Consider the following 11,950-nt stretch of genomic DNA (forward strand, 5'->3'; position numbering starts at 1 on the left):
GGAGTATTGGCCCTTCCTCCTTGGAGTCATTCATCTGCACAAAGCACCTTGTGCAATGGGAACACTCCTTCCCACAGCATCCTCAGCCATCTTCCCTCCTGTTCTCTCTGCCAAAAGGACCATGAACCCCACCAGTGTCTGTCACAAATCTCTCTCCACCCATCTTTCTCTAGAACCTTCTCCCAATTCCACTATCCTGACTGGCTGACACAATGTTCCTAAGTTGAACATCACAGCCCCTTACCTTTACCTGAAACCCAAACATGCTATCAGCAAGACACACTGCTTCTACAGAAGGCTACTACATAAATGAAATACCCTACAGTATTAGCAGTAAAAACTTAACCAGGGCGTTGCATATATAACATGAAAAGAAGCGGCCCCAACACCAACCCCTACAGAACACCACTAGTCACCAGCAGCCAACCAGAAAAGGTTCCCACTCTTTTCCTCCTGCCAATCAGCCAATGCTCAATCCATGCTAGTACCTTTCCTGTCATACCACGGCCTCTTGTTAAGCAGCTAAATGTGCGACATCATGTTAAAGGCCTTCTGAACATCTAAGTTAACAACATCCACTGACTCTCATTTGTCTATCTTGCCTGTTATTTCCTCGAAGAATTCTGACAGATTTATAAAATTTCCCCTTAAGGCAACCATGCTGACTCTGACCTTTTTTATCATTTGCATCCAAGCATCCCAAAATCTCATCCTTAACAATTGACTCCAACATTTTCTCAACCACTGAGGTCAGGCTAACTGTCCTATGATTTTCTTTCTTCTGCCTCCCTCTCTTTTTGAAGAGTGGAGTGACATTTGCAATTTTTCAGTCCTCTGAAACCATGCCAAAATCTTGTGATTCTTGAAAGATCATTACTAATGCCTACACAATCTCCTCAGCTACCTCTTTCAGAACCCTCAGTGCAGTCCATCTGATCCAGATGACTTATCCACAAAGCTCTAAATTAGGCCTCAGAATTTTCAGTTTCCCAAGCATCTTCTCCTTACTAATAGCAACTACACTTGACACTCTCGAGTTTCTGGCATACTGCTAGTACCTTCCACAGAGCAGATTGTTGCAAAATACCTATTAAGTTCATCTGCTGTTTCTTTGTGCCCCTTTACTACTTCTGCATCATCATTTTCAAGTAATCCAATATCCACTCTCATCTCTCTTTTATCCTTTAATACCTTGATGTATTTGGGAAAAAAGACCCTCTGTGCAAATTACTTTGTCACAGCAAAGGTATCTGAAAAACATCATGTGCAGATAATGTCAACCAATAGCCAAAATCTATAAATGTTAGAAAGCATTGTGGATTTTTAGGAATGACAAGGAGAATGACAGAAAGATGGGGTGACAGAAAGAAGAAATAGGATTCATTCCTCAACCTTCAGTTCTGCAATGGACAACTCGTTCATCTAAAACTCAATGGTATGTTCTTTTAGTTCAAAAGCATTGTACCAGTGTTTGGAAATCCTTCATAGTTTGTAAGTTTTTCTGTAATTCAGAAATGTTTTATAAATCAGAAATCCTAAATATGCGTTGGGAACTATTTGTCTAAAATTAAATGAGTATCATTAAAAATAAAATAAACTATGTTTAAACTACTTAGTTATATGGTAGTATCTTCTCCTTGGTAGGGAGGGGGAATTCAGTACTCAAATAGTGGGTATTGGCAGCTGGACCTCACCGCAGATATTCGACAGGGAAATAAGCTACTTTTTGAAGAATAAGTTGATACAGTTTAACCTGCCTATACTGAGAGTACCTGTAGATAGCTATATTGACAAGAAAATCTGCAGATGCTGGAAATCCAAGCAATACATACAAAATGCTGGAGGAACTTAGCAGGCCAGGCAGCATCTATGGAAAAGAATAAACAGTTGGCATTTCGGGCCAAGACCTTTCAGCAGCACCTATCTATATCGTCATTCATCATACCTGAAGCAGATATGGCTTAAAATCTTCGTTAGAGTTTTGTGGACAGTGAACCCAATATCATCACACAGGCACATTTTCTCTTTTATTCCTGATCAGTCCAACCCTGACTCTAATCACCCTCCAGTTCTTCATGCAAGTGTAAAACCCCATGAGGTTTCCTAAATCTTACCGGTCAAGCCTTTTTATATAATCTCTAGCTTTCCTAAGTCCCTTCTTAAGCTTCTACCTGGCTACATTATAACTTTCAACAGCTCTTAAGCATGTTTTTTCCCTCCTTTTTACTAGATGTTCCATTTATCCTGTCAACCCTGCCCCATTCTTTCACTGCCTCAATGGGACAAACCTATCCAAACCCCATCCAAGTGCTTCCTAAACAACCTCCACATTTCAACTGTACATTTTGCTGAGTAAATCTGTTCCCAATTTATGCTTCTAAGTTCCTGATTAAGAGTATCATAACTCGCATTCCCCCAATTAAATACTTGTCTATTCCATCTTCTCCTATCCCTGTCTAAAGCTTTGGTAAAGTTCAGGGAGGTGAGGTCACTGTCTTCGAAACGTTCACCTACCGAGAGATCTGTCACCTGACCAGATTCATTCCCTAGTACTAGATCCAGTATGGCCTCTCCTCTACAGAGTCATAGAGAAGTAGCCCACAGAAACAAGCACTTCGGTCCAACTAGTCCATGCTGAAACCATTTAAACCACCTATTCCCATTGACCTGCACAAGGACCATAGCCCTCCATGCCCTTGCCATTCATGTACCTATCAAACTGCTCTTACATGTTGAAATCAAGCTTGCATGCAATGCTTGTGCTGGCAGCTCATTCCACAATCTCACAACCCTCTGAGTGAAGAAGTTTCCCCTCATGTTCCCCTTAAACTTTTCACCTTTCACCCTTAACCCATGACCTCTGATTGTAATCCCACCCAATCTCAGTGCAAAAAGCCTGCTTGCATTTAACATATCTATACCCCTCATAATTTTGTATACCTCCATCAAATTTCCTCTCAATCTTCTATGTTCTAAAGAATACAGTCCTAACCTATTCAATCTTTTTTGTAGCTCAGGTCCCCCAGACCTGGTGACATTCTTGTAAATTTTCTCTGTATTCTTTCAACCTTGTTTACATCTTTCCTGTAGGTAGGTGACCAAAACTGCACACAATACTCCAAATTAGGCCTCACCAACATGTTATACAACTTCAACACAACATCCCATCTCCTGTACTCAATACATTGATTTATGAAGGCCAATGTGCCAAAAGCTTTTCTACATGTGACACCACTTTCAACAAATTATGGACCTATATTCCCAGATCCCTTTGTTCTACCACACTCCTCAGTGTCCTACCATTCACTGTGTAAGACCTACCCTGGTTGGTGCTACTGATGTGTAAAACCTCGCATTTGTCTGTATTAAATTCCATCTGCCATTTTTCAACCAATTTTTCCATCTGATGCAAATCCCTCTGAAAGTCATGATAACCTTCCTCGCTGTCCACTACACCCCCAATATTGGTATCATCCCCAAATTTGCTGTTCCAGTTAATCACATTATCTTCCAGATCATCGATATACTGTGTCATGAATACTTCCCGGACACACCTAAAACTTTTGCCCACCTGAACCTTTTGCACTAAGGAGGTACCAATCAATATTAAAGAATTTGAAGTCACCTATAACAACAACCCTGTTACTTTGCACCTTTCCAAACTCTGCTTCCCGATCTGCTCCTCAGTGTCTCTGTTGCTATAGCGGGGGTCTATAGAATACTCCCAATAATGTGATTGTTCTTCTGTTTCTGACTTCCGCCCACACTCACTCAGTAGATGATCCCTTCAAGATGTCCTCCCTTTCTGCAGCTGTGATACTATCCCTAATTACCAATGCCACTCCCCCACCTCTTGTATCTTCCTCCCTGTCCCTTTTGAAACATCTAAATATCCAACAGCCATGCCTGCCTTTGTAACGGCCAAGTCTCTGTAATGGTCACAATGCCATAGTTTCATGTACTGATCCATGCTCTAAATTCATCATCCATGTTTATGATACTTCTCACATTAAAGTGGACAATCCATCCATCCAACTGCATTTATGCCCTATCCATTGCCAGTCTTCCTCATGGTCTCTCCACATGTTGCATCTATCTTTACATCAACTGCTCCATCGCTCTGGTTTCCATCAGTGTTCCCTCTAATTTGTAATAACTAGTGTGCGTAAAAATCTTGCGCTGTGCAGTTTTTTGCGCAGTGACAACAACATAAGCACACTGAAATTTTAAGTGTAAGTAAACCTGAAGCAATTCTAAGGATAATAAACTACCAAGTTCAATTTGTTGTTCATTGTTTAAAAGAAAGAACGAGGGGTCACAGTTTGAGGATAAAGGGGAAGCCTTTTAGGACCGAGATTAGGAAAAACTTCTTCACACAGAGAGTGGTGAATCTGTGGAATTCTCTGCCACAGGAAACAGTTGAGGCCAGTTCATTGGCTATATTTAAGGGGGAGTTAGATACGGCCCTTGTGGCTAAAGGGATCAGGGGATATGGAGGGAAGGCTGGTACAGGGTTCTGAGTTGGATGATCAGCCATGATCATATTGAGTGGCGGTGCAGGCTCGAAGGGCCAAATGGCCTACTCCTGCACCTATTTTCTATGTTTTGCTATGTTTCTATGAAATAAAATAATACACATGAATGAGTCTTATTACATACCATCCGTATGTGATTTGCTTGCTAAATAACGCTTTCAAAAGTCAAGTTTCTAAACATCATTCCACTTCTTCCCACTTGCATTCTCCAGCAACCGCGATAATACACGCAGGTAATACCAGTTCCTGTATTGTACATAAATACTTTCTGTTGCTGCATATCCCTGACCTCATGAGCTTTCGGTGGAGCAGTTTCTACTGTTTCATTAAGCCATTTCACTTTAAATGAACCAGCAGTTCTTTTTCACTTCAAGGCCTTTTCTTCTTTGGAATACGACATAGTGAGTCAATCGTTTTTTCAATAAAAACAGTATAAATGAGTCATTTCTAAAATCTGCAGACAAATATTACAAACTCCATGTTGTCAACTCTGTCCATATCAGAAATCAGAAAGGAAATGTAATTGTGTATGATCATGAAATAGTTTAAATCCTACCCAACAACTCTAGCAAACCTGGTAGGTTTGATTCTCTTGAGTTCAGGTGTATATATCATACCTTCACCAAAAGAGGGCCTAGTGATCCACAAGTGTAAAACCTGCCTCCTGCACCAATTCTTCAGCCACACTTTTACCTGCCATATCATCCTATTCTTACTCTCACTGGCATGTGGCACAGACAGCAAACCAGAGATGATTACCCTTGAGGTTCTCCTTTTCAGCTTGCTACCTAGCTCCCTAGATTCACTTTTCAGGACATTATCCTTTTTCCTAGCTATGTCATTGAAACTAATATGCTTGTGCGTGTGAGGGGTCAAGGTCCTTGGGAGTGACTAGGTTTTTTTCTATCACTCATTTTTTGGGGTTTTTGTTCTGTTTCAAAGATGTCCGTGGAGACTGAGAATTTCAGGTTGTATATTGTATACATTCTCTTATATTAAATGGAACCATTGAACCACAACTTCCAGCCATTCACCCTTCCATTGAGACATCCCTGACCCTGGCAGTTGGGAGGCAAGATACCATTTGGGAGTCTCTTTCACATTCATGGAATCTCCTGTCTGTTCCCTTAACTACAGTATTTGCTCTTCTTCTCCCTTCCCTTATGAGCCAGAGTCTGATGCAGTTCCAGAGACTTGGTTGCTGCAGCTTTCCCTTGGTAGATCATTCCCCCCCCATCCCCCCACCAATAGTAACCAGAGGTTTATTTGATTTTGAGGGGAATGACCACAGGAGTTCTCTGCAATGTCTGACTTTCCTTCTCTTGCTAGTCAGCCAGCTACAACTTAGAACTCTTGTCTATCAACTTCTAATTCTCAAGAATGAGGCGTAGATCATCCAGATCCCATTTCTAGCAGGGTCTATAAGGAGCTGTAACCAGATGCACGTCTTTCTGCTGTAGTCATCAGGGAAATTTGAGGTCTCCTAGATCTCCCACATCTTATAAGAGGAGCAGACCACTCCCTTAGGATCCATTCTCACTGCTCTAACGAGGCACTAATAAATAAAGAAAAAGAAACAATAGAAATCTCACCCAAGCCACCTTCTCGTCTCACCGTAGCCTCGTGTGCCAAAGCCCCAGTTTCTCACTCTAACCTCCACTGCTTCACCTCCACAGTAAATATATTTAAGAAAAGGTTGGGTAGATTTTTGCATAGTAGGGGAATTAAGGGTTGTGGGGAAAAGGCAGATAGGTGGAGATGAGTCCTTGGCCCGATCAGCCATGATCTTATTGATCGACGGAGGAGGCTCAACGGGCGAGATGGCCTACTCCTGCTCCTATTTCTTATGTAACCCTGTCTATTCCCACTGAGGCTGCTCCACCTAAACTTAACTTTTTATTTTCCTTGGCCAATAACCCAAACAATCTCAAACTCAACAGAAAGTCTTGATTGGCCCTTTTCACTTTTTAAATCTCACATTTCTCACCACAAGTATCTATCCCCCTGATCTCAACGTCATTGAGAGCCCCAAGGCTCAAGGCCTTGGACACAACTCACTTTTTTTTAATATAAAGTGTTACTGTTTTTTGCACATTTTTTTAGTCTATTCAATATGTGTATACTGTAATTAATTATTTTCTTTCCTCATCTATATTATGTATTGCATTGAACTGCTGCTGCTAAGTTAACAAATTTCAGGTCACACGCCGGTGATAATAAACCTGATTCTGATTCTGAAGGCCCAACAAGCCCCACTTATTTTTTCAAATCTGTTCATTTCTGTTCGCCTCATTATAAGAAGGACATGGAAGTTTCAGAGAGGGCACAGAGAAGCCAGCCAACAATATTAAAGAGGATACCAGAAGTTTCTTCGAGATAGATAATGTGTAAAAGAGAGGCAAAAGTAAATATCATACTGCCGGAAAATTATGCTGGAGAGGTAGTAATGGTGTCAAGGAAATGGCAGATGAACTGAATAGTTATTTTGCAACAGTCTTCACTGTGAAAGACTCTAGCAGTATGCTGGAAGTTTGACAGTGTCAGGGGACAGCAGTGTGTGAAGTTGCCATTACCAAGGAGAAGGTTCTTGGGAAACTGAAAGGTCTAAAGGTGATGAGTCACCTGGACTAGATGGTCTACACCTAGGGTTCTGAAAAAGGTGACTGAGAGATTGCAGAGGCATTAGTAACGATCTTTCATGAATCAATTCATGTTTGTGGAGGAATGGAAAATTGCAAATGTCACTCCACTCTTCAAAAAGGGAGAGAGGCAGAAGAAAGGAAATTACAGGCCAGTTAGTCTGGCCTCAGTGGTTGGAAAGATGTTGGAGTCAGTTGCTAAGGGTGTGGTTTCAGGGTACTTGGAGGCACATGATAGAATAGGCCATAGTCAGCATGGTCTCCTTAAGGGAAAATCTGCTGGAATTATTTGAAGGAATAAGAAGCAGGATGGACAAATGAGAATCAGTGGATATTGTGTATTGTACTTGGATTTTCAGAAGGCCTATGACAAGGTGCCATACATGAGGCTGCTTAACAAGTTAAGAGCCCATGGTATTACAGGAAAGATACTAGCATGGATAGAGCATTGGTTGACTGGCAGGTGGCAAAGAGTGGGAATAAAGGGAACCTTTTCTGCTTGGCTGAAGGTGACTAGTGGTGTTCCACAGGGGTCTGTGTTGTGACTGCTTGCTTTTACATAATATGTCAATGATTTGGAATTGATGGTTTTGTGGCCAGGTTTGCAGGTGATACAAAGTTAGGTGGAGGGCAGGTAGCTTTGAGGAAGTAGAGAGGCTGCAGAAGGACTTAGACAGATTAGGAGAATGGGTAAAGAAGCAGCAGTTGGAATACAGTGTTGGGAAGTGTATGGTCCTGCACTTTGGTAGAAGAAATAAAAGCATAGACTACTTTCTAAATGGAGAGAAAATTCAAAAATCTTAAGTGCCAAGGGACTTGGTGGTCCTTATGCAGGAGTCCCTAAAGCTTAATTTGCAAGTTGAGTCCATGGTGAGGAGGCCATTCGTTCTGACAGGACTAGAATATAAAAGCAAGGATGTAACATTGAGGCACTGGTGAGGGCTCACTTGGAGAATTGTGAGTAGTTTTTGGTCAGGAGGTTTGTTTTTACACGGAGTAGTGGGTACATAAATGTGCTGCCAAGGTAGTGATAGAGACAGGTAGATTAGAGACATTTAAGACACTCTTAGATAGGCACATGGATGAAATAAAACTTAGACTATGCGGAAGGGAAAGGTTAGATTGATCTTGAAGCAGTTAAAAAGTCAGCAAATAATATGGTCAAAGGGCCTGTACACTGTTGTACTGTTCTATGTCCTAACTCCCTCTATTCTCGATGTTATGGTCTCTCAACTGTTTGTCTAATTCTCCATATGAGACCCTTTAAAGGCCTTAATGGGGTCCATGCAGATAACATTAATAAGGATGGCTTCATTAATCTATGTTGCCATCTCTGAAAAGCCATTTTTATTTGTGCAGTGTGCAAGGATAACATGCTTTTATTTAATGCCTTTAATGTTGGAAAGTTTTTTACGCGAAGGGGAGGTGCCTGGAACTTGCTGGCCCAGAGGTGGTGTAACCAAATTAGATAGATAGCGTTTAAGAAGCACTCAGAGGGGCATATGAGTGGTCAAGGAATGGACCGATAGAGACCAGATGGCATTAGTTTGATGGACACGGACATCGTGGGCAAGAGGGTCTGTTCCTGTGTGTAGTGTTCTCTGTTCCATGTTCATTCCCAACTATTGCAGCAGCTCCTGAGTTAATAATTGACTTGAGAAGTAACGCAGTCATCTGACGCTAACAATTCCTCCCACACCACCACGGGTTTGAGAACAGTAGTGTGGGGAGTCAGATTCTTCCAAACCATGTCTTACGTGCTGTTTATTCTTTTGAGCCTGGTAATCATTCTCGTCGCCCTCCTTTACTTCCTGGGCGCTTTGAGAAGGAGGGGACCGAACGAGCCGCCTCTGGATACCGGCTACCTGCCATGGTTCGGCCACGTCCTGTCCTTCCAAAGGAACACAGAGCAGTTCCTGCAGGAGATGCAGAAAAAGTATGGGGATATCTTCACAGTCCAGCTAGCCGGCTGTTATATTACATTCCTGATGGACTCGATATCCTACGGAGCCGTGATGAAGGTGTCGACATCGAAATTAGACTTTAAAAAGTTTGCATTTGAGTTGGCTGAAAGGGTATTCGGTTTTCACGCCAAACAAACTGACCATAAGCTGCTGGAGGGAATAAGTAACAAACAGCTCATGGGGGACGGTTTGGTTGTTCTGACCCAAGCCATGATGATAAATCTACAGAAACTGATGCTTCACAGGACTGCGGACTTTACCAGAGAATGGAAGCAAGATGGACTGTTTAATTACTGCTACAATATAGTATTCAGGGCGGGCTACCTCTCTCTGTTCGGTAACGAACCAACCAAGGGAGATCAGGACCGTGCTAATAAACTGGACCGAGAAAACTCGGAACAACTCTACTATGAGTTCAGGAAATACGACCGACTGTTTCCCAGGCTCGCTTACGCTGTACTCCCGCCCAAGGAGAAGCTGGAAATCGAGAGGCTTAAGAGGCTGTTCTGGAGCTTACTCTCTGTGCAGAAAATGAGAAACCGGGAACAGACCAGCGGCTGGGTGACGGAGCTCCAGCGCCAGATGGATGAAGACGGAGTTCACTTGGATATGCAGAGCCGCTACATGTTCCTGCTGCTCTGGGCGTCTCAGGGAAACACCGGTCCCTCGGCTTTCTGGCTCCTCTTCAGCCTTTGCCGTAGTCCCAAAGCCTTGAACGCGGTGCGAGCCGAAGTGGACGAGCTGCTGGCGCAGACCGGCCAGCAAGCGACGGCGGACGGGCCACTGGTCAACCTGACCCGGGATATGCTGCAGAAGACTCCGGTGCTGGACAGTGCCGTGCAGGAGAGCCTGCGTATGTACGCCTCTCCACTACTGTCCAGGACCGTGATGGAGGACTTTGAGCTGTCTATGGCTGACGGCCGGCGTTACTTGCTGCGGAAAGGGGACCGGGTGGCTGTTTTCCCTCACCTTTCGATACATATGGACCAGGAACTGCATCCGCGGCCGCACTCCTTCCAGTTCGACCGGTTCCTCAATGCGGACGGGACAAAGAAGACGGACTTCTACAAGAGGGGCCAGAAGCTGAAGTATTACAACATGCCGTGGGGGGCTGGCGTCAGTATGTGTCCCGGTCGCTTCTTCGCCACCAACGAACTAAAGCAGTTTGTTTTCCTCATGCTCTGCTACTTCGACTTCGAGCTGGTGAACCCCGAGGAGGATATACCGCCCACTGATCGCTGGGGCTTTGGCATAATGCAGCCTACTTACGATGTCCAGTTCAGATACCGCTTCAGGTTTTAGCAGCTTGTTACTTTTTTTTCCCTAAACGCATACACCCGTTCTATTTACCCAGGTTAACACATAAAACTCAAAACCACTAATCACTGGTAGTTTAAAAATGATTGATAAACTTCTGAATATGAGTAGTGAAATGGGTAGTGAAATAAGAGATATATACATATTGATAGAAGTGTATAAAATGATAAGAGGCATAGATTGAATGGACAGCTAGAGACTTTTTCAAGGGTGGAAATGGCTAATACAAGGGGGCCTAATTTTAAGGTGATTGGAGGAAAGTATAGAGTAGAAGTAGATTTTATACAGGATGTGTGAAACACCTTGCCAGAGATGGTGATAGAGATAGATATATTAGAGACATTTAAGAGACTCTCAGATAGACACATGATGAAAGAAAAATAGAGGGTTATGTGGGAGGGAAGGGTTAGCTTGATCTTACAGTAGGGTAAATGGTTGGTATAACATCATGGGCCGAAGGGAATATGGATTGCCATGTAATTTGTGTTTGACCTCATTGTTGCAGTAGGGAAGGTCGAGGTCCGACAGGTTGGTGATAGAATGGGCAGGGGAATTGCAATGACATGCACCCAGAGTACAGGTTCTGTGCAAAATAGTTGCTTTGTCAGTACTTTGACTCACCAGTGTTGAGAAGGCCAGATCTGGAGCACCAAGTGCAGAAGATGAGTTTGGAGCAGGTGCAGATGAATCTCTGGCTCGTTTAGATGGTCCATTTAGGTCCTCAGTTGGTGGTGATTGAGGAGCTGGAGAGATACCACATATGGTTACAGGGGGAAGTTGCTGGAGACTGGGAAGTGTAGCTGAATGGATGAGACCAGACAAAGAAATCATAGAGAGTCATCCCTGTAGAAAGCAAAAAAGTGTTGCGGTGAGGAAAATGTGATTGGTAATGAGAAGCCTGATTAACTCATAATTGTACTTGACCAGCAAAAGTAAATGATTAAAATAAACTGTTAATATTTTCTTTATATTCTAGTCTCAATAGTCCACTTTTTCAAATTCTTTTAATGACTTTGCATGAGAATTCTAGAATAACAAGGGTTGCCACATATTGTATCCAAATTCCTTAAACACAAGCAGAACATTCCTCACACACTTCTGAGGTCACTGCTACAAGAAATGGTGTTCTCATTCTAAGACTGCCTTAAAACCTTAAAAGTTCAAAGAAACAGTTTCATTTATAGAAGAATCTTGTATCAAATTCAGGTTTCTAGTATCTGCAGTTATTTTCAGTTTTAAGAGCATGACTTCACACTGCTGGATTTGGTAAGAAGAGACCAAAGTTAAATGAGAGCAGAAATTATAGTCACACAAAATGGAAAGGTCCTTTGGCCCACCAATTCCATGCTCACAGGAAGTATCAATCCATACAAATCGCATTTACCAGTCCTTGGACTGTACCTTCTACTGTCTGACAATTCAAGTGCTCATCTAGATGTGTCTTTAACTGTTGTGAGAGTCTTTGTCTCCACCATGCATTCAGATATTGTGATTT

At 42.7% G+C, this 11,950-nt stretch overlaps 1 protein-coding gene across 1 annotated transcript; it reads left to right on the plus strand.

Moving 5' to 3' along the window:
* The first annotated feature begins 8,883 nt into the window (after positions 1-8,883).
* LOC140194798 (5-beta-cholestane-3-alpha,7-alpha-diol 12-alpha-hydroxylase-like) lies at positions 8,884-11,388 on the plus strand. The gene has a single exon (XM_072252081.1). It carries the CDS (start codon positions 8,923-8,925, stop codon positions 10,438-10,440), a length of 1,518 nt encoding a protein of 505 aa, XP_072108182.1. The 5' UTR covers positions 8,884-8,922; the 3' UTR covers positions 10,441-11,388.
* Positions 11,389-11,950: the final 562 nt, after the last annotated feature.

Source organism: Mobula birostris, chromosome 3, assembly GCF_030028105.1.
Source record: "Mobula birostris isolate sMobBir1 chromosome 3, sMobBir1.hap1, whole genome shotgun sequence".
Taxonomy (NCBI): Eukaryota; Metazoa; Chordata; class Chondrichthyes; order Myliobatiformes; family Myliobatidae; genus Mobula; species Mobula birostris.

Coding starts and splice junctions, on each gene's coding strand:
- LOC140194798 (XM_072252081.1), top strand. CDS start 8,923: ATGTCTTACGTGCTGTTTATTCTTTTGAGCCTGGTAATCATTCTCGTC.